This window comes from Cololabis saira, chromosome 1 (assembly GCF_033807715.1).
Source record: "Cololabis saira isolate AMF1-May2022 chromosome 1, fColSai1.1, whole genome shotgun sequence".
Taxonomy (NCBI): Eukaryota; Metazoa; Chordata; class Actinopteri; order Beloniformes; family Belonidae; genus Cololabis; species Cololabis saira.
Genome location: NC_084587.1, coordinates 35,313,461 through 35,335,620, shown reverse-complemented (window position 1 = coordinate 35,335,620; position 22,160 = coordinate 35,313,461). Strand labels below are relative to the sequence as shown.

Genomic DNA, 22,160 nt, shown 5'->3' with positions numbered 1-22,160 from the left:
TTATGCATTGCCCTAAGTTTAAACATTTTTTTGAATTTGCAGAGAGAACTACACATTTTTAGCTCATCACATTAATAGGACATGCAGAATTTCACTGAATAATAACAAAAGAATAGAATAACTGGTTTAGTTTTGCTATTGTTTGTTTGTATGTAGGACAGGCATTAATATAAGCACTATGCTTCTGCCTGTGCCTTTTCAGTCACTATTTTTTCGATGTTTGTTTAATGCTTGTAGTGTGATGTGACTGAATGAAGAATTTCAATAAAGAAAAAGACGGTTTCTGTTTTCTTCCTCACTACTTACACTTTCATAGATTAGAGTTTTGTCTCAAAAACTTAAGTAAAAAGAAAAAAAGTGTGGCAGTATGAAACATTCATGAAGAATTTATATTAAATGCATTTGTAGACAATTGATAAACTGTTATACTGGATGTTTCAAATTACTCTGGGGCCCTTTGTCTTGTTGCCTCAGCTGAGGATATTTTACAGCCGACAGATTTACCGAAAAATGTTAAAGGTTGTCTCTGCTTTTAGCCCAAAAGTCAATGAAATTGATCTGGATCGTCACCGAGGACAAACGGATTGTTCGAGTCTTCTTTCATTCACATGCGTCCTCGTCTTCACATACACACACTTGTGCCACCGGTTTACCTGAAACAGCTTTCCTGTGTTGAGCGTCCAGAGCCTGGTCAATCTCATCAAACAGGTAGAAAGGAGCAGGGTCGCACTTCTGAATGGCAAATATCAGAGCCAGAGCCACCAGAGACTTCTGCCCTCCAGACAGCTGCTGCATCTCCCTCATCTCTCCCTGCTTCCCCGTGAACGAAACCTGCAAACAAAACGTGGATGGAGTTAAACTAGGGCAGACCACAATAATAAATTCCCTCTGACATGATGGTTACATCATCGTGAGATTCTGTTGTGGATGACGGTCGAAACATCTGAACTGTTAAGACAGCCTTCGTACTGATCCAGATAAACTCAGTGTGAGCAGAGCTGTGTGTTACTCACTGTGATGACTAACTGCACCTTGGTTCTGTTTTGCGGTGAAGAATCAGCGGTTCATTGATATTCGCAGTGTTCCAGAAATACACCTCTACGTTTTACCAGGCACAAAACTTCAACCAGAGAAAAGGCTCTCATACATTGGAAGAAACCAAAAGAATCAAAGTTGGGAAACGTATCCAAACTAGGGCTGAAACGATTCCTCCAATAATTCGAGTAATTCGATTAAAAAAAATGATCAAGGAATTTTCTCTGCCTCGAAGAATCGTTTAATTTTGTCTGCTCAACGCAGGTATTTCACCCGGACTTTGTTTAATGCGGCACAACGCGCCGACGCCACGCACGGAAGAAGAAAGAGGCGTCGGATTTGTTTGGTTTTAGTAACATGCTCAGGCAATGAGTCTGCAATGGCCCAGACGGGAGACACATGTAGCTCAGTGCTTAACTTTTATTTTTAATCTACTCTATATTCTTCTGGTCTGTTCTCCTACAGGACTGTCTCAGAAAATTAGGATATTGTTATAAAGTCCTTTATTTTCTGTAATGCAAAAATGTCATACACTCTGTATTCATTACAAATCAACTGAAATATTGCAAGCCTTTTATTATTTTAATATTGCTGATTATGGTTTACAACTTAAGAAAACTCAAATATCCTATCTCAAAATATTAGAATATTCTGGGAATCTTAATCTTAAACTGTAAACCATAATCAGCAATATTAAAATAATAAAAGGCTTGCAATATTTCAGTTGATTTGTAATGAATCCAGAATGTATTACATTTTTTTTTTTTTTTTTAATTGCATTAAAGAAAATAAAGAACTTTATCACAATATTCAAATTTTCTGAGACAGTCCTGTATATGTTCCCCCTCTAACCCGGTACATACATAGGTTCCTCTAAACATCTGTACCCGCTACAGTTTTAACTAAAAGAAAACGTGCTCCAATACAGCAGGTTTCATAATTCTATTTTGAACACTGCCAAAACTCAAAATCTTAAAGACTTTAACTTAAAACTTAACTAGAGCTTAAAATTAGCTTGACACAAATGAAAGTTCAATTGAAACACGTGGGAAAAACAGCTAATCTTTTAAGTTATGTGATTTATCAGTGATGTGTGTTATCAGGTGTAATGGCATTTTTAAGTTAGAAAGAAGAAGATTTCTTGGTAAGATCCTGAGTTTTTTGAGTGAAGGCGGTGAATTTGGTCGACTGGTGTAAGTTCAGGGTTTTTAAATGCACAGCCATGAACCTACTGGATTATATATTTTAGTCTTAGTAATGTCAATTAACATCTAACATATTATGTATATTTATAATTTCTCTTTAACAAAAATATGTTTTATACGATTAAATCGATGGAATTTTCAGTAGAATACTTTATTACTAAAATATTCGATAGCTGCAGCCCTAATCCAAACTAACGCTCCCCAGCGCTGTTTGAGTGATTCATGGAAACGGCATATCATGAAAGTGAAAACGGGAACGGGACTCACACGAATGCCGACTCCAGTGAACTGGTCGACTGAGGGGACGCTGCTCTGTGAACCGGAGCCTCTCTCGCTGTCCGCGCCCTCCTCGTCCTGAGACTGGCTGCCTTCAGCGTCGCCCTTCTTCATCACCAGCGTGGCTTTGCCACCTGGCACCAGTTTCTGGAAAACTTCACTGAAGTTCTTTGACACCTGCGAGGAAAAAAAAAAAATCAGTGGAAAAGCCCATTGGAGTGAGTTTTAATCACATTAATCTAAATGTATTTCATAGGAAACTTATACAAGACTGACAACAAAGTATTAAGACTTTCTCAAAGAAGAAATCTGGAAATCTAGCTAAAACAAAAAAAAAGTTCAATACACTACACCTCTAAAATCAATTGAACAATTTTGAGAAAATAATTCAGACTCGCATAACATTTTTCAGAAAAACACTTCTTCTTAATTAAACTAAACCTTTGCAATAAAACTACCTCCCTTCCCAGTTCAATCTATACACAGAAAATGAACTTCCTTTCTTAAGAAGTGTCATACAATGAGTGCGAGTCCCGGGTTCGTCTACCTGTTTAAAGGTGAGCTGGATGGCCTCGTACTTGCGCAGCTCCAGGACGTTCATGAGCTCCATGATGGACTTGTATCCACGATCCAGCTCATCCTGACGCTTGATCAATTTCTCCTTCTGCTCTGAGAAGTTCACAAACTGGTCCAGAGCTTTCTTGTTAACGTGACTGTACTTCTTCAACTCGGTGTTGCACTGCTCCAATTTTCTGAACAGCTGTTGAAACAGGAAATGAGACATTATTTTATCATGAAGTAAAGGTGATACGAGTCCAGCATTCTGTCTGCATCTCCATCTAAACTTCACATTCAGAGGAAAATAGTGATGATTTGTTACATGTATTTTAACCCATATTAATAGACTGTAGTCTATTCTTTAAAAGTAATTCTAAAGTGGTCGCTGAGCTGTTTTCAGTGGGACCTTTGCCCTCAGGTAAAGGTTTATGACTCTTTTTGAAACTACTTCTCAGTTGTTGCGCTTTATTTCATGTTTGTGCACAAAAAAAATCACTGCTAATCATGTACAACCTGAGGTTTAAAGTGCACCATCTTCTCATTAAACAGCTGTAGCTCGCCATAAAACGGTGATGGAGGGTCCTGAAGCTAGACCAGTTGAGAACCACTGCTTTTCCATGTGTTGCTCATCGTTTTACCTGGTGGACAGGTTTTTAAGAGACTATGTAACCAAGCATAATAATCATTAGCTACCAAAATATTTTGAGTGTATAATTATTTGCCAATAAAAGGTAAAAAAATAAATAATATTAGCTGTAAATCAGATTTACTCAGACATTTATTCAGATTCATCAAGCTTTTAACAAATGTCTTGCTGGCTTCTGTTCATATCTAAAGTTAGCCTGGCCTGATTAATAACAAAGTGGCAGGCGCCAGCACAGTGCTCCGGCTGTACATTCATCCATTTAAATCACTGATTTCCAAGGGAACGAGAACAAGTGCTATTACTGCTCAGCTCTCTTGTCCACTTCTGCAATCAGATGCAACCATCTTGCCCCCGTACAGAGTCCCGGGGAGAAAGATAAACCACATGAAGTGTTTGAGAAAGTGTGAAGCTATTTTCAGCTTCGTCAAGGAGGGGAGACACACAGCAGACACTCAGACACTTAAGATGCAGCCAAGTCCACTCATCACAGTGTTTGTTCCCAGAGGCAGCTGGTTGAAGGAAGAAAAGAAATAGGCAGACCACCAAGTCATCTCTGAGTCACTGGTGAGGGGGTGGGACATGACTGAAATCAAGATGCACCAAATGTAGTTTTCTGGTCTTATCCTGACATCTGGATTTTAAAAAAGTTAAAAAAAAATATATATATATTTTATATTTAGTTGCACCAACTTACAGAACGTTATCAGTCTGTGGAAATATTCCAAGTAAGAGCAACAAATCACTGTGGAGAGGAATTTGTGCAAACTGGAAACTGGATTTGTACTAATCACCAAACATGATTTCTTACCAACATTCAGCTGCAGAATGAAGTGTGAGTGAACATTAACAATGTTAGTGATGCTATATGTTTACTAGGGGTGTAACGATACACTAATCTCACGATACAGTACGATACACAATATTGAGGTCACGATAACGATACGATACGATATTATAGCAGTATTTTTTTAACAACCTTGAATGAGGAACATATGACTGGAAAAAATTGTCTTTTATTTGAAAGACACAAAATACAAAACAATGCTGTGCGTTTGCCCTATTGTTACAGTTTGTAATTCTTTATAACTGTTTAAGTTTTAAAGAGAAAGCCAGGCCAACCATTTTCCACAAACTAAACTAAAAGTAAATGTCAGGTTTGCATTATGCATCTTCAGTTTCATACAAGTACAAATATTTTGCCACAAACTCAATAGTTTCTCTCATGTATGATTTGACTTTTTTCTTTCTAATTTAACAACTAAAATTAAATAAATAAATAAAAGTAAATAAATATATAAATTTTTACATCATAAAAAAGATTGATTCATGCTCACCTTATAAGTGTAAGAGGAGATTTATTTTTGTTAAGAAGGTTATTTTGGTAATTCAGGGTTCATTATTTTATAAATATATTCTTTATATTCTGTAAATCAGGGACTATAATGACACTAGTCAGTTTATCTGTAGTGATTAGTCTGTTTTAGATTGGGCGGAGTGATACGCCACAGTACGGCACTAGGTGCTGTGTTGATGTTCTAAAATCCTACACTGTTGAGCGGACAGTAAAGTACACTCGAACTCAGCAGAAGTTGTCCCCGTGTTTATCCTACTCACGACCCCAAAAAGGTTTAATTTAATAAGGTAAGGCTTAACTCTACACCAGCGTTACATAAGTAAAAGTTCAGAGCTCAAAACGGGACTAGTTTCTTTTGAGCGGAGTAAGATTTTGGTCCGTGGGTCGAGGTGCGGTCGCAGCCGCTGTCGGATGCGTGTTACTAGTCAACACAATAGATTAATATTAATAACCCAATATTGCGATACACTTTGTCACCTCCAAGACACGTATTGTGACGTTTTTGTATCGCGAGATTTCGTGGCACGATATATTGTTACACCCCTAATGTTTACATATATCCTCATTAAGCAGCAGGTGTGTGTTTCTGTGTGTGTGTGTGTACCTGTTTGAGTGTGAGGGTCTGGTACTTCTCAAAGGCCTCTTGAGGCAGAGAGCCCAGCTCTCGGATCTTCTTCATGCACTCTTCTTTCTTCTTGAGTAGCATGCCCTGTCTGTTGGTCATCTTCTCAAGCTCCTTGGTGTCGTGGTTGATGGCGTCATTCTGCTCCTTCTCTATGTTTTTCCATCGCTCCATGCTCTTGATGTGGTCTTTGATTTCCACCTCTGTCTTGTCAACCAGAGTATCCAGATCTAGAAAAAGGCGGTGGAGGGAGGTTAAAAACGGGAAGTTCAAGTGAAAGTGAGCTGGGTCAAACTGAGACGCTGACACGCTGTGTCTAAATGTCTGGTTCTGGGCGATGCCACATGATGGCCAACTCTTCGGAAAAAGATCAAAGTAAAGCAGACCAATTACTGAATACAAAGTGCCAACAATTAAGAAGAAATTAGTGAAAATACCAGCTGCTTAATGTCTTTAATTAATTCAAGCCAACAACTGAATCTTTATCTGTGAAAAAGATTTCTGCTCAGGAACAAGTGCTTTCTGGCAGGTGCCTTGTATTGATTCATCTGAGTCACATCACAAACAGACATTTATACAACCATCTGTGACGAGGCATATGATCCATTTTGTGACTCAAACATGTTACAGCGATTCTTCACCATGTGCATGCGGTAGCAACTAAGCAGCACATAACTACATAACTTAACACATTAGCAACTCGATAACCAGCCTCTACTATACATCTAATCCAACAGTGCATTTTTACTAAACTACAGAACTTCAAGGTCATATGCATTTCTTTTAAGAAGTTCCACAACACAATGTTTTTTTGCCTCATACTTGTATAAATGTGTTTGTGATGATGCGATAACATATAAATATGGCCAAAACTAACAGCTAACTACTGTATTTAATAATGACTGGCTCCAAACTACGGGTGCACAGAAGTGTTTAGTGTGACTGCTCGGGAGTTAAAGCAGTATCAAACCTGTTTTCTGTTTTTTCTTTCTTGGCTGGCTCACTTTGCTCAGAGCCCTGTCCAAGCAGAGTGCTCTTCAGATTACCTTCATCTCCCTGCAGCGTTTTAAGTCAAATGCCTACCGTCTGATCGAGCCAAAGTTTCTTTGACGCGTTTGTTGATGCCGTCGAGCTCGGATGTGGTGGCTGTGAGCACCGTGCCCCCCTCAGTCTCTCGCAACTCGTTCAGCTCCTGTGTCGATTCAAATGAGAGACCGTCACCCACAGAAGACGACAGGTAAATGTTTCCAGACAGCGTCCTGGGGGATGGTGTACCTGCTCTACTTGGTCAAGACGTTTACGTAAGTTCTCATTGAGATACGTTTCCACTCTGGTCATGATTCCCTCCAGCTTGATTCTCTCATTCAACAACTGTCTGTTGTCCTGTAAATAAACAAAGGGATTAACGTACAACTATTACTCACGCAGTGTCCTCATACAAATAAGACATTTGTTCATTGCAGCACATTTGCAGGAGATGGAGCATAAAGAGAAATGTTGGAATTTTTATTTCACATTGAACTTTAATGAAACCTTTGCAAGACCACAATTTTATGGCTTACTTTGTTGATAAAACACATTTTTGGAATTTGGGAATTTCAAATTAAAACACTAAAAATGCCTTGGCATTGTGGATGACTTTTACAACTTTAAATAAACCATCAAGGATCTTCAAGAAGCATTTCACTGCACAAGAATTTCAGATTTTTAAGTGAACAGAAATACACAAATACTGGACCAAGCAAGGCTGGCAAAAATCCCCAAATATGGCTTTACTTCTACAAAACCATCATTTCTGAAACAAATGTGTGACTCAACATCTGTGTGAACTGTGATGAAACATGACGTACAGTGGGGCAAAAACGTATTTAGTCAGACACCAGTTGTGCAAGTTCTCCCACTTAAAAAGATAAAAGAGGTCTGTCATTTTCATCACAGGTTTATGTCAACTGCAGATGTATTGATGCTCATGTCTTCTATAAGAAGGCAGAAGATCTCACGTTTATCAGGCCACGTGAGGTAGAGTGGTATGGATGCTTACACATTGATGAATGGCATTTCAGGACTTTTTTTTCCTCACGAGTATGAGTCTTATGTAGAAAATATATAAATAATTACACACATCCAGATTATTCTATTAATAGAAACTTGACACGTAACAGAGTGGATGTCCCTGTAAACATCATTGGTGACCCTGGAAGCCCGATCGTGCATGGAGGCGTGAAAGCAAGGCTTCACTTTCTGTTTGAGCTCTGTGACGATGGTGGGGAAAAAATGCATTGGGCCCTTGAAAGGTCGTTGGAGGCGTTTGAAACAAAAGTTGATGAAATTTCATTTCTCTTGGCCAGAGATTGTTTTCGCCTCTTGCACAATACTTTTTATTCGAGTTTCAAAAAGACCTCTTTCTACGAGTGAAACATGAAGTAGGCCGAGTTTCACAGCATCACTTACTTGGGGTTTTATTTACTTATTCATTATAACCTTTGGATTCTGGCTTTTTTAGAGAAAAAAAAAAAAGGAAAAAAAAGGAAAAATTGTCAAACTATAACATTTCTACACCAAAATGTGTAGAATGAGACGGGTGGATCGAAGGAGCTGTCTTATCAGTGATCATATTTGCAGTTATAATGGATAGAAAGGTGTTCTCATTTACTTTGTGAATCTATATAAAAAAAAACCTTTTAATTCCTCCCAACCTGAACTAAATGGATGCGGCTTGAGCAAAAGTACATTCATTCAACTGTTTCGTCAATCCATCTAAAAGTGGACCACCTTTCTTAATCTTCTGCTAAAAGACTTGGATGTTCTACTTCTGCATCTCCCCAATTCACCACTGATAGAAGAAAAGCCAGTATGCAAGGGGCTGCAGACATCACTGGTGAGTGTGTGTGATGATCTGTAGATCACGTGCATTTCCTGACCTGTTGCAATTGACGGATCTCATCATTGAGGTCGTCGACGCGCCTCTGGTCCTCAAGACTGAGCTGAGAAAGAAGATCTGTGCCGAGTTCAGCTTTTAGCGACTCCCTGGTGGACTCCATGGCATGGAGGCTGGCCTCCAGACTTTGGAGACTACGTTGCTGGTGAGGAAAGGAGGGAAAATTGGTTACGAATACACACGACACAAATACACACGACACAGGAAAATGACTAATTCGCACAGGATTAAAATTATCTTGCGAGCTGTGGTCATATGTAGTAATCACAGCGGCCAATCTGTGACTTTAATCGTGTCCAAATGTCTGTGATTTGTAAAGTTAAAATTCCACCGCAAATTACCTACCCTATTTCAGCAAACACGGAGGTCATGGGATCATTTTAATCCCATCAGAATGCACATTTCAGTAATTTAATGATGTATGGGATGGAATCTTTTATAAAAAAAATTAACAAATAAATACAATTCCTCTTGTTGCCTTTCCTGCCTATTTCCTGACCTAATTTTGGCAACTGCGATGCGTAGTGAGATATTAAGTTACGTCAGCCTATATCCACCCCATGTAGTGAATAGATCTGATATTTTTAGCTGATAAAACAAAGATATTAAACTGACATACGACTTAAGAAACAAAAAGTCAAGATCAGCAGAAGAACGACAATGGGATGATGACACGTGTGGTTGCATCACGTGGTAAGAAACTTATCTTTCATCAAGCTTAAAGCCTCTCTGACAGCGCAAAACCTTTAGGGCTTCAACAAGAACTCTGGACCGGCTCACCTTTACCTTTAAGTTAATGTTACCACAGAAACTTAAAACTGAGACTGATACACCATTTTCAGATTTTGTCAATTGTCAAAATGTAACGTGTGTCGTTACTGAAACTCTAGTCTCATCAAGTGCTTCTAATTCAATATTTTATATATTAACATTTAATTTTAAATAAAAAGGGAATAGTTTAATTAAATGCAACGGCTCAACGTCACTTCCGGAATCAATGTCTTACGCTAAAACCACAGACTTTAGATAATAATAAAATCATAATTCAGGACATAAGATGTCATCACATGCTAAGGATTTCATATTTCCATCTTGATTGGCATTACAAGTTTGAATTTTATCACAGCAACAAGGGAATACAACCTTGGGCATAAAAGTCTTCTCCGACTGCTGCCTCTTCTCCTTCAGCATTTTCATTTCAGACAGAATGCTGTCTCTGGATGCCTTGAACTTCCTCTGTTGTGTCTCGATCTGCTGCATTTGGTTCATCAGTTGGTCAATCTCATTGTTGATGCGTGGAGCAGCAGTTAAGGAATGGTAATCCATCTCCATGGTAAATTAGCAAAGAACAAAGCAAAACATATTCATCAGACTTCATCTTTGTAAGTGTCAATAGGCGACCGCTGTCCATAAAAGACACGTTGTCCAAAATACTAACTCCACACTAAATACCAGAAGATGCGTACAGCACACAGGTGCGACAAAATACAGATGTTTTGTACAGTACAAAACCTGACAACAAAAAACAACATATAACCAACCATATAAGAACACAGAGAAGAAGAACATACTGCAACACCTTTAAGAGTGAGTACTGACTCCCAAACCTCAAGATTAGACATAACTAGTTTCTATAACTGGTTTCTGGCTGTGTTTCTTCTGGAAATATTCATATAGGCAATAAAAAACATATTTCTTTTTCAACTGGAATTCACTGAACGGCAAAACTAATCTGACTTCCACAGTGTTGTGGCCCTATGCAGCTTCAGGGAATAGCTTGGCTCTCCGCAGCGTTTACCTCTTGCAACAAAAAGATTAGTGAATATGAAGTAAAACATAACCCTCCAGCATTGTGCTTTATTCTAGTCATTAAGTTTCTTTTTAATGTGACTGGTCTGGTAACAGGCTTGTAAATCACAATAAAAATGATCTACTATGTTATTATTGTGATTAAAAAAAAAACTAAAACAAGCTAAAACTCTAGTTATTTAATTACAGGTTTTCATGCACAGTTAACACTTGCTCGGCTATTTTGCTCAGAAAACGTGAAGACAGAAAGCACAGGATTTCTTAATCCTCAACAGAGCATAAAATAATCAGTAAGGGGATGAACAAATCTACTACCATAAGTGGTTTCGAGGCTCGATAATGATTTGATAAATTGCTACTAATTAAGAACTAGAACTAATTAAGACCATTTTGTAGCAGCTGTTCTAGTTAGGAACTACAGTCATGGGGCACCTTATAGGCTTTTTATTGCAACATGAAGTGCTAGAGAGGTGGGGATCCCTGATATCAGGGCAGAGGATAAAGAAACGTTGCACACACTCACCATTAAATTAAATGAACAGACAGGATTATTGATCTACCAGGACTGAAACACTTATCTGGGCCTTTGAGGTTTAATCGGACTTAATTAATACTAAGGCCAATCAATGGGCTACTTTCTAAAAGCATTGAGCATTTCAACTCTGAATAAATAATGTGCATTAAAAAAAAAGAAGAAAAAAAGACCCAAGACCTAGTCCCAATGTGTTGGAATCTACTGCGTAAACTTTACTCTTTAAATAAATTGCGGTATTAGCAGTAGTGGAGTGCCAGCATCTATTTTCGGGCTCATTGAAAGACATGCACCTCCTTCTCCTGTTTAATATGCTTACACTACAGCCATACGTTATAGAGTTAACTCGCAAACACGAGACTGACCGACTGATCAAAGCTGCTGTACACCATCATACAGGTATGCATGTACACACTAAATCATACTCGGGTGGAAGTGACCATATTAACAGGAACTGCACATGCTGACACAAATCCTCTCTGATCCACTTGTTCTGCCTTCATGTGCAATCCTGGAGTGAGTCATGGCTCTAGCAGATATGGCCCAATACTTATTAATCCTTCTTGACCTGCTTAAACCCTCCTCCTGCTGGTTTTGAGTCAGCTACACAACCCTGATGGGTTTAATCTGACTTCAGAATAGAGGCTCTGGATACCACATCATTCAATTGAGTGCAGGTGGTTTAACTGTGTACTTTTAAAAGGTCCTTCCTACAAATGTTAAACTGCATGGTAGCGCAGGAACAGAAATATATATCAGCAGGAGAGGTTTTGTCCACAATTTATGACCTCACTGCCCTAATAACAATTCCTGGAGTCCATCAACGCAGCAATTTTGGCCCTGTCTACTAAAGCAACCTGCGAGCTAAGCTTTCCCATGTTTAACCTCATCACACACACAGACATGTTAAAAGCTGTTGAAAGTGAAAAGTAGCAGCTGAGCATGCCTGTTTTAGCACCACAATAACAACCTGCACTGTCCAACATCGATTCAAAGAGGAACAGGCCTTATATGTGGCAAAGACTAAACAGGCTAGGTATTTAAATTATCTTCAAGTATAGTCCACTGAATCAAACATATTTTGAAGAAAAAAGAATTCTCTTTCCATTCAAAGAAACAAGAGAATATTAGGCTGAAGCTGAACAAGGCTCTGAATCAAATCCCCGTGTCTGATTCAGATCATGAGCTGATGGTTGAGCTCTATGTCTTTGAAACATATTTCAACTTAATATAAAATAAGTATTTGTTGATATGGAATATGTACAGTTTGACACCACTTAGTATCCTAGTCAAACTAGTCTCCATCCTTTGTCTTAAATTCACATACAGGGGAAAAACATTCACAAAACAACTATGACAAAAGAGAGAAAGAATGACAGAAGGGAAGGGAAAAATAAAAATACAAATAAAAAAATCGTATAATCTATGACTTAAAATGTCCTGAGATAAAGAAGTCGGTTTAGTTTTGTCAATATTTTTTCATATGCATAAACATCTGATGTCAATTATAACTCCATTCTTGGGATTCCTGGGATGAGTCTACATTTACTTGAAACTTTGACGTGATCATCAGCAGAAGTTTTTACAAAACCTACTGACTCACTTTCCAGTAAACTCCTCCCAAACTCAGGCAAAAAGGGAATGAAAAAAGAGCTTTTTGATTTGCAAACAAACCCTCAGATTTCATTTTTACTAATACTGAAAAGATTTTGGCAGCACCATTGGACACGACACAGACACACGACTTTAAAGAAAAAACAAAACCAAATAAAAATAGTGCGGTATACTCTCAAAGCTGCTAATAAAAAGAGCACAGCAAGGTACTGATCCTCTAATCATGGTTTCCCAACCCCGCTAGCCCCCCCTGTCCTGCATGTTTTAGATGCTACCCTGCTTCAGCACACCGTGATGCAAGTAGCTGTGTCATCAACAGAGTTGTGCAAACCTTGGTGACACGCTAAGGAGGACCATTAGTTAGAATCAGGTGTGTTGGTGCAGGGAAACATCTAAAACAAGCAGGGCAGGGGGGGCTCGAGGACCAGGGTTGGGAAACACTGCTCTACATCAGTGGTTTTCCAATGAATATACCCATAACCTGTTTTAATAGAAAGGATATGTTCGATGTTCCTACGCAGGTTCTCATTGAGCTTGGCCTCCAGCTCACCCAGCTCCTCCTCAGCCTTCCTCATATCTTTCTGTAGCTCCAGGCGAGACTTTCTGGTATCATAGTAGCCTCCTGTCAGAGCGCCACGATGGCTCACCTGATCACCTAGGAGGTCACATTACAAAGTGTTATTTGAAAGGAATACGTAGCATCGATCTATGCTCAGTATTACACAGTGTATGGTTATGTCATTGTTGAGAGCTGAGATAATTAAACTAAAATACATAGTTAATATCTTCCACAGTCAAGTGGAACGGCTCCACTGGTCGATACACAACTACACACCTTTTTGTACCACCTCGTTCAAGTTCTCATTCATATTTTTCAGCAGTGGTGGATAGGGGTGTGACGATACAGTAATCTCACGATACGGTACGATACACGATATTGAGATCACGATAACGATACGATATTATAGCAGTATTTTTTTAACAACCTTGAATGAGGAACATATGACTGGAAAAATTGTCTTTTATTTGAAAGACACAAAATACAAAACAATGCTGTGCGTTTGCCCTATTGTTACAGTTTGTAATGCATTATAACTGTTTAAGTTTTAAAGAGAAAGCCAGGCCAACCATTTTCCATAAACTGAACTAAAAGTAAATGTCAGGTTTGCATTATGCATCTTCAGTTTCATACAAGTAAAAATATTTGGCCACAAACTGAATAGTTTCTCTCATGTATGATTTGACTTTTTTCTTTCTAATTTAACAACTAAAATTAAATAAATAAATAAAAGTAAATAAATACATACAATTTTACATCATAAAAAAGATTGATTCATGCTCACCTTATAAGTGTAAGAGGAGATTTATTTTTGTTAAGAAGGTTATTTTGGTAATTCAGGGTTCATTATTTTATAAATATATTCTTTATATTCTGATGTAAATCAGGGACTATAATTACACTAGTCAGTTTATCTGTAGTGATTAGTCTGTTTTAGATTGGGCGGAGTGATACAGCACTAGGTGCTGTGTTGATGCTCTAAAATCCTACGCTGTTGAGCGGACATTAAAGTAGACTGGAACTACACTGGAGTTGCCCGCGTGTTTATCCTACTCACGACCCGAAAAAGGTTTAATTTAATAAGGTAAGGCTTAACTCTACACCAGCCTTACATAAGTAAAAGTTCAGAGCTCAAAACGGGACCACAAAACGGGACTAGTTTCTTCTGAGCGAAGTAAGATTTTGGTCCGCGGGTCGAGGTGCGGCTGCGGTCAGATGCGCGTTTCTAGTCAACACAATAGATTAATATTAATAACCCAATATCGCGATACACTTTGTCACCTCCACGACACGTATTGTGACGTTTTTGTATCGCGAAATTTCGTGGCACGATATATTGTTACACCCCTAGTGGTGGATAAAGTTTGCGTTGCAGGTCGGCTTACCCTCTAGAGTTATACAGTCCATGGTGAAAGCTCTCGCCAGCTGGGTGGAAACCTCCATGCTACGACAGATTAGGGTCTTCCCAAACACATGCTTGAAGGCCTTATCAAAGTTATTACTGTAGCGCAGTTTGCTGATCATGGGGATGGCATCCTTGGGGCAAAAAATAAGATGATATTATGAACACAGCTTCAAACATTGCTTCATAGCTTCAACAGCAGCAGTTGTTATGGGTCTAAATGGCAAAATGACGATTTATTTTTTCCTTTAGTTCCATCCTCCTCCTGGCAGTGTTTAAATCAAGAGATGCGGCTCATGCATAGCTCTTACATTGGTTTCTGGGTAGGCGGTGTCTCTGACATCCAGCTTGCTCAGGGGAAGGAACGTGACTTCTCCTGGCAAGTTCATTTTGTTGAACTCCATGAGTATTTTAGTGCTGACTTCATCAGTCTCCACGATGTGATAGAACAGCCTGTAACACACAAATTGCCATTTTTTACTCATGAGCATTCCTGTGACAAACATATGTGAAAGACTTTAAATCATTTCAAGCACTTTTTCAGATCAAGTACATAACACGTGTGATTTTGATCAAAAATCCAATTCAGATGTAAAGATAAGGATTAAGTTATAGAACTCACGCCATATGAAGAGAGGCGAGGATACAATAATACAAAGTTTTTCAAGCTGTATGTTTTGAATTCGGAGTAAAGCCAAGTCAGAGGTGTACACGGAAACACTTTATATACATCATGAAATAACAGCTTTAAAGTTTTAATGCACTGAATTGTGGACGTTGAGTGTCAAATTATTCCAAATTAATGACATAGTAGAGAAGACAAGCAAAAGCTAACCATGACCCTAAATATAAATAAATAGGACTTAACTTATGCACAAGGCTACAATTAGCCAACCGTGATATCCATCTTTGTACCGGATACCAAGCTACTTATATGGTCTTCCTCCATCATCCAATCAATCAATAAATACATAAATAAATAAGATGCTCTCTGGATCATACTGGAACAATTTACAAGTCATTTCAAGGCACTGTACAGAGGAGGTACGTGAGTTCAATGCAGTACAATCAAGCTCAGTACAATTATGATTCAATTAGAATCAAATTAAATAAAATAGCTATAATCTCATTGTGAAGCAATTCAAATTTATGAGAATTTGTAGAACTTGGTCGGTCTACTTAAACTGACAAGAAATAATGATTCTAAGAATAAATTGATTGACTAATAGATTAACTAATAAATTAACTTAATTAAAGTGCAGTAGAAACATAGGGCAGCAGATTCTGAACAGGCTATATACTAGCGCAGACAATCAGATTTCTCCTGGATAATATATGCAGTTGTTAGGAGACTACACAAATTAAAATTTGTGGATCTTGTGCTAAGCCACAGATATGCTGTGGATGTTAAATGGTGACACATTAACTGAGAAAAATGTAATCAAAATGGAACAACTAAAGTGAATGTTCAATTATCTAATTTTGGCCAAAGCCAGGGTGATATCATTTTCTAGATCAATGCCATCACCAGATTAAAGTTTCAGTTTTACAGACTTTCACCAGAAGCCACGTTTCCACGACACTTTTGCGCCAAAGAAAATCTGTTTGATAAATGTAGCGCTCCAGGGGGTCTGGGTTTCCATTGATCGCTGTTGCATGTACAATACTTGTAATGCTCCATAACTCGTCCTGCGAGACTTCTCTTCAAAACAACCAAAAAAGAAAATCTCAACGTTGAATAAAATTAACTAAAACATTGTTAGTCTTGAATAACTCTTGAATATTGCGATTGCCGCTACCACCGTTGAGAGAATAGCCAGAGGATGAAAGCAGCAGATAATCATCCAAATGATTAATCAAAGGTAAAGCGTGAGAACTAATTATGTTTGGGAATTGCTCAAAGACATCAAGTGAAGGAGATAGCAATGCCTTAAATCATCAGTTGTGGACAAAATACCTCCAGCATTGTCTATAACAATTATAGAAGCAATCCTCACCTGGTTCCAGCAGTCACTTCAACACAGGTGTAGAAAGCAGGTTCACATTCAAAGTTATTCATGACAATGCCATGGTAACCATTGATGACGTGCTGGTTGATCCCTTTACGCCGGAAATGCTCCAGGACTTTATTGATACTGTCAATACCGTTCAGGATGGCCTGGATGAGAAAGAGGGGCAGTCATGGAGACATATGTGACACAAATATTTTACATAACATCAACACAGAAAAAATGTAACAATTTATATTTAGTTTATTAAAACTACATTTTTTTTATAGAAAAAAATATTCATACACAATGTCTTGTGTTCAATAAATAGAAGACAAACTCACATTTATGCATTTAAACCAAGCAGAGAAGAAAAAAAATATAAATTTTGTGGAGCACTAGAATACTCAAAAGCAAATATAAACTACTGGGGACGAGGATAGAAAGACTTGAGTCCATCAAATGTCAGAGACGGGCTGAGTCAGACGGTACCAAAGAAAGAAACATGAATGCATGACATTTGTACATGAAGCAACAGCCGCCTTTCATATCAGCTATTATTTAGAGGTGACATTTGATTGTGTATATACCCGCCAGAAAGGACTGGACGAGGCACAGAGGAGTGAGTCATATTTAAATTTAGTGAGCTATCATAAAGTGCTGGTAGTGAGGCAGATGAGTGATTCCATTTGATATACCTATCCTGACAACCGGCTGAGTCACAGTGTGACTCCTTCGCAGGTGGGCTAACTTGGAGAACGAGGCACTTTGTCTCCACTAGCCAATTTCCTTTTCGAGTCCTCTGATAAGCAAGTGCGGGTATAAACAGTCATTCCAAATTAAAATCAAACAAAAAAAACCCCAGCAAACCTGACTATATGTGTTCAAGTAACAGGGTCAGGGTAGTGTCACTGACTGGACATTGCCTTCAGTCATCTGGAAACTAATTTCTATCCCTACGTACACAGACATATTTTACTCACATCTAATTTATATGGTAGACCCGGCTATCCTCCAACTCCAGTTTGCATTTCAATAATTATGCAATCGTGTGTTGACACAGACCTTGCCTGTGGCCGCTCTAAGGAGCTGCTGCTTCTTCTCCAGGTCCTCTCGTTTGGCTGCTAGCGCCTGCTGCTCTGCGTTCTCCTCACGCCACAGGTAGCTGGGCAGATACACACAAAGCCACACGGTCACACTTATGGCGCTGAGAAAACTGAAGCCCGACTGCAGCTATGATACTCTCAGAAAAAGCAGTCAGTGATTAAAAGATGAAAACAACAACAGCAGCGCTGGTCAGACAAGGCTCATGTTTATTAATATATAAATATATATATAAATTATTTTTATATAATTATTTCATTCATAAATATTTACAAGAAAAAAAGAAAATTAATTTCATGGACTAGTTTATTATTCATATAAAAAAGGGAATGTTTTTATGCCTTGATGTCTCACAACTTGAAATTAATTAGATTGAGACCATTTGTTTTTATTCTATGAATATAGTATACCAATTATTGTCAATTTATTCTATTTTTTTACTTAAACCATTACTATGGGTATAATTATCAATGCTAGCTGTAAACTAACTGCATTTAAATAGCTTGAAGACCGTAGGTTTCAACTGTAACTTTTTAGTTTTTAAAACGGAAAGAAAAGGCCACAGTGTTTCAACAAACTGAGAAATCCCACTAGCACATAACTGGAAGATACACTGGTAGTAACTAAAGGTTACTACCAGCATACAACACAACCAAGTATTGTTTATAGTGTGCAGGAACATCTGCATCGAGTATGGGTTGGAAGGTGAAGACAGCAGCGGTGCAGATATTATTTGGAGCACTTGGAGCTGTGTCCCCCGAGCATCCCCAGAGATCTCGGTCCAGAAGAAAACAGCCCTACGACCAGATCCCTCAAGCTCCCAGTCGTCCGGTAGGAGAGCTTGAAAGAGGACTCAAGGAACTTGTGCAGATGTTATGACCGAACATAACCCTGTTGCTTTAATTTGGATGACTCAAGTCTTAAAATATGTCAGATTTGCAGGGTGCCGTTACATCACAGAACCAGATAAGAGAACAAACTGTTCTTCATCTCCATCCAACTTAACATCATGCTGCATCTGATAATACAGACCCGTGAAACCACTTTCAAAAGAGGTAAACCATAGACTGCATCAGAAGAACTGCACGAACCCCTGTGACTTCACCCATTATTGTTCTCTTTTTTTGTTTGGCTAGGAAGCTAGTTGGATCAGTTACTTAGTTTACTTACTAAAAGTTTGTTATTTTAGCTTGGCTGGATTAGCTTATGCTATCAATTACAAAACTAAGCCCATACTTGTGCATAAATGTGAGGCTTTATGTAACTTTATGGGATGTGGTTCATAAAAATTCACTGTTGTCATGGCTGTGAAATCTAGCTTTTTTTTCCCTTTATTTCAAAATCTGCCTGAAAATACATTTCTGCTTCCAAGTTGACAAACAACATTTTAGCATGAAGATCAGTGTCTGTATTTTTGGAGCCAAGTTTTCTTAACCCAGAAAACCCATGAGTGTACCCAAAGGTCAATTCAAGCGGCTTCAAGTTACTCCATCTCCTAACACGTTCTGCAATGAGGAAAGCTGAAAGATGTGGGTGAAAAAAGGAGGTGCTGCACTGCAACTATATAAGAGACATTAAATTAAGAACTCAGGAAACTGTCAACCACTGAAGGAAAACACAACGAAAAAGGAGAAGAGTTTTGTCTGCAAGACAGAACATTTCAAGACGGTGTGGACTTTTTAAACGGCAAATCTTTAATATACACAAAAGGCTGTAATACGTTGAAAAATTTAGAAAAAAATAATATTATTCTTACTAAAAGTAGCATTGCATCTTTAAGATTGGAGAACAACATTTTATGAAAGATAAAGTTCTTACTTTCTTTCACTCTGAAGCTCATCTTTCCTGTTCTTGACTTCATAATACTTCTTGTCCAGCTCTTCAACACGGGTCTTGACTTCATTTAGATCCTGATCAAGTTTCTGAAGTCACAAATAGAAATTTGTTGAGATCAATACTGCACAAACCTCTTTACATCACAAATCCATATAACGCAGTTTGTAAATTGACCTGAGATAAATTTAAGATTTAAGACCATCAAACAGCAGCTACACAAACATGATCCATGACAAGAAGTATTTACACACACACATCAAATCAAACTCTGTGGCATTTTCTTAAGTAAGTGAGTTTCCAGTTTTCTTACATTGTACTGCTCAAGGTTCTTCTCTTTGTTAGTTTCTGTGTCCTCCAGGTCTTTGTGGATGGCTGCGATCTGCCTCTTCTTGTCATTGATAGCCTGATCCAGAGATTTCAGCTCCTTTTTGATCCACTTGTCTCTCTCCTCCTTGGAGGTAAACTGACTGCCACGGCCCTGCTTGGCGTACAGGTCCGTCCTCTCCTGTGTAGCTTGGGCTAGCCTGAAGAGAGATAAGATCACAAATTACTTCATCACAACTTCATATAGAAAGGGGCAATTGTCATGCATCTTAATCTTCATCCCAAATTTTACATCCACACTGCTCACAAACCTGTGAGCAGATTGGATCAGAGTTGGTTAACAAGTGTTGACTGATATGGAACTGCACATTATGTCCATCACTCTTGCCCCTGATCCAGAAGAGAATCCCTTTCCAATGATGATAAAGAAATGTGCCTGCAAGAGTGAGCAGCATTGACTGACCACTCCACGGCCGATGGCTCATGGCTCAGCAGATCTACAGCTGTGGAATGTCCCAATGGCTGTCCAGTCAATCCACACTCAGAAAGTCTTCCCCCCTGTTATTTAAGCTATGATTACGATGGTCCTGGCCATTTACAAAAAAATTATTTTAATGTATTATTCACGTGTGATTTACTTCTGTAGATCCCTCTTTTCACAGAGCATGTGAGTATAGAAGATAATTGCATCAACATCTCAATCTGGAGAGAAATTTCTTTCGCGGCATGAGCATCCAACACTTCCTTGGATTAGTTTCCTTGAATCTTGTTTTCCAAAATTGTTGCCTGGATGAGTGGTTTAGTGAATTGTGATATTACTTTTATTTGAGCTACAGCTAAATGCTCTGCTACGCTTCAGGCTCAACACAGATTACAGCTAATAATTCAAGGAGAGTTAGCAGGGCATGAGCCATGCTCGCCATAACATTTTGGACCCCTTAGTGCTAATTTACTGGGTTCTCCCCTCTGTCTGAAAGGGATATATGATGGCTAACTCAAAGGGATGTGTGCTCTCACCAGCTGCTTAAAAAAACAAAGTTGTAAATGACTCATCCCTACCTGGAGATGCCTCGCTCCTCCTTTTCCTTAACCATGTTGAATTTGGGTTCAGTCTCCTGAAGCTCCTTCTGTTTCTCTTCTATTTTTTCCAGCAGCTTCTGACGCTCTTTCAGCAGGCGTTTCTAAAGGGCAAGACCAACCAATACCAAGGTCAATTAATTATGAATGTCTTCACAGGATAGAGTAATGAAGTTGTGTGGCTATAGCTAAAGCTGGGGTGGGGGAGGGATTAGCGACTGCGAAAAATGTCCTTATAAATTTCTGAGGTCAACTCAAGTGCCTTTGCACAAATGAATGAACATGTTTAGCCTGAATTCCTCCTCAGGCTAGGTGGTATACTAACTTTATAATTTATACTGGTACCTTTCCAAAATGCGATACGAGAGGAAACAAAAGCTATCACATGTTGGTACGATCATATTGACGGATTTATGCATTAATTATTATGCATTTGTTTGTTATGAAGTAGTGCAGAAATGGTAAAAGTGACACAAGCAGATATTGAGATATTGATTGCTGTCAAATAACAAGTATATACTAATTTTGTTGCAAGGAGTCAAACACCGTTTCAAACACAGAGGGCATCATCAAAGTGATCATGATACAGACACTGAAAATTTAAGACGAGGCGAATTTAACAAAGCATATGTTGCCGTTGACTACAGAGCAGAAGAATAAAAAGCAACGAATGAAGAGAGTAGGGCTGCACGATTAATCGTTAAAAAAAAAAATTGCGATCTCGATTCATGCTTGAACGCGATCTCATTTCCAAATGACGACGATTTAAAAATAAAAAAAAAAAAAATTATGTTTATTGTTTTTATGTTCAATGTCAGCTGTTACAAAGTTGATGCCAGTCTTTTATCAGGCACCATCATATTTTTTGTAACGTTTACCTTTTGTATCGGCAGCTTCTTAACAGCAGCAAAAGGCAATGGGGGGTTCATCCCAGCCAGAGGAATAATTTGTTGCCTCAGAACTACAGGATCTGTTACAAGTCCCCTTTCTGAAAGGGTGTTCAACTCAGGGAGGAACAAATATTGTTCAAAATTGTTATTATTGTTTAAATTATTCAAAGGTTTGTGTAAAGAAGACAAGAGATGTTTATTGTTATTATATTTTTGTTCAGCTGTTGCAAAGTTAAAGTAATAAGTGCAATACATTTTATATTGGAAAAAAATCGTGAGAGAATCGTGATCTCAATTCTAAGCAAAAAAATCATGATTCTCATTTTGTCCAGAATCGTGCAGCCCTAGAAGAGAGTACGAATGCTTGCGGGAGAGAAATAAAGTAAAAATC

General features: G+C 38.4%; 1 protein-coding gene across 1 annotated transcript in view; it reads right to left on the bottom strand.

Annotated features, from left to right (window-relative positions):
• smc3 (structural maintenance of chromosomes 3) overlaps positions 1-22,160 on the bottom strand; it is a 36,461-nt gene that overhangs the window by 3,805 nt on the left and 10,496 nt on the right. The window contains exons 12-27 of the mRNA XM_061721413.1: positions 20,862-20,983; positions 19,789-20,002; positions 19,461-19,564; positions 17,604-17,703; positions 16,548-16,708; positions 14,862-15,003; positions 14,534-14,684; positions 13,094-13,244; positions 9,778-9,931; positions 8,618-8,776; positions 6,972-7,079; positions 6,780-6,888; positions 5,679-5,926; positions 3,064-3,276; positions 2,508-2,693; positions 654-831 (exon numbers count right to left, since the gene is read on the bottom strand). Of these exons, the coding sequence (XP_061577397.1) occupies positions 654-831; positions 2,508-2,693; positions 3,064-3,276; positions 5,679-5,926; positions 6,780-6,888; positions 6,972-7,079; positions 8,618-8,776; positions 9,778-9,931; positions 13,094-13,244; positions 14,534-14,684; positions 14,862-15,003; positions 16,548-16,708; positions 17,604-17,703; positions 19,461-19,564; positions 19,789-20,002; positions 20,862-20,983 (2,500 nt within the window). The remainder of the gene's footprint in view (positions 1-653; positions 832-2,507; positions 2,694-3,063; positions 3,277-5,678; positions 5,927-6,779; positions 6,889-6,971; positions 7,080-8,617; positions 8,777-9,777; positions 9,932-13,093; positions 13,245-14,533; positions 14,685-14,861; positions 15,004-16,547; positions 16,709-17,603; positions 17,704-19,460; positions 19,565-19,788; positions 20,003-20,861; positions 20,984-22,160) is intronic.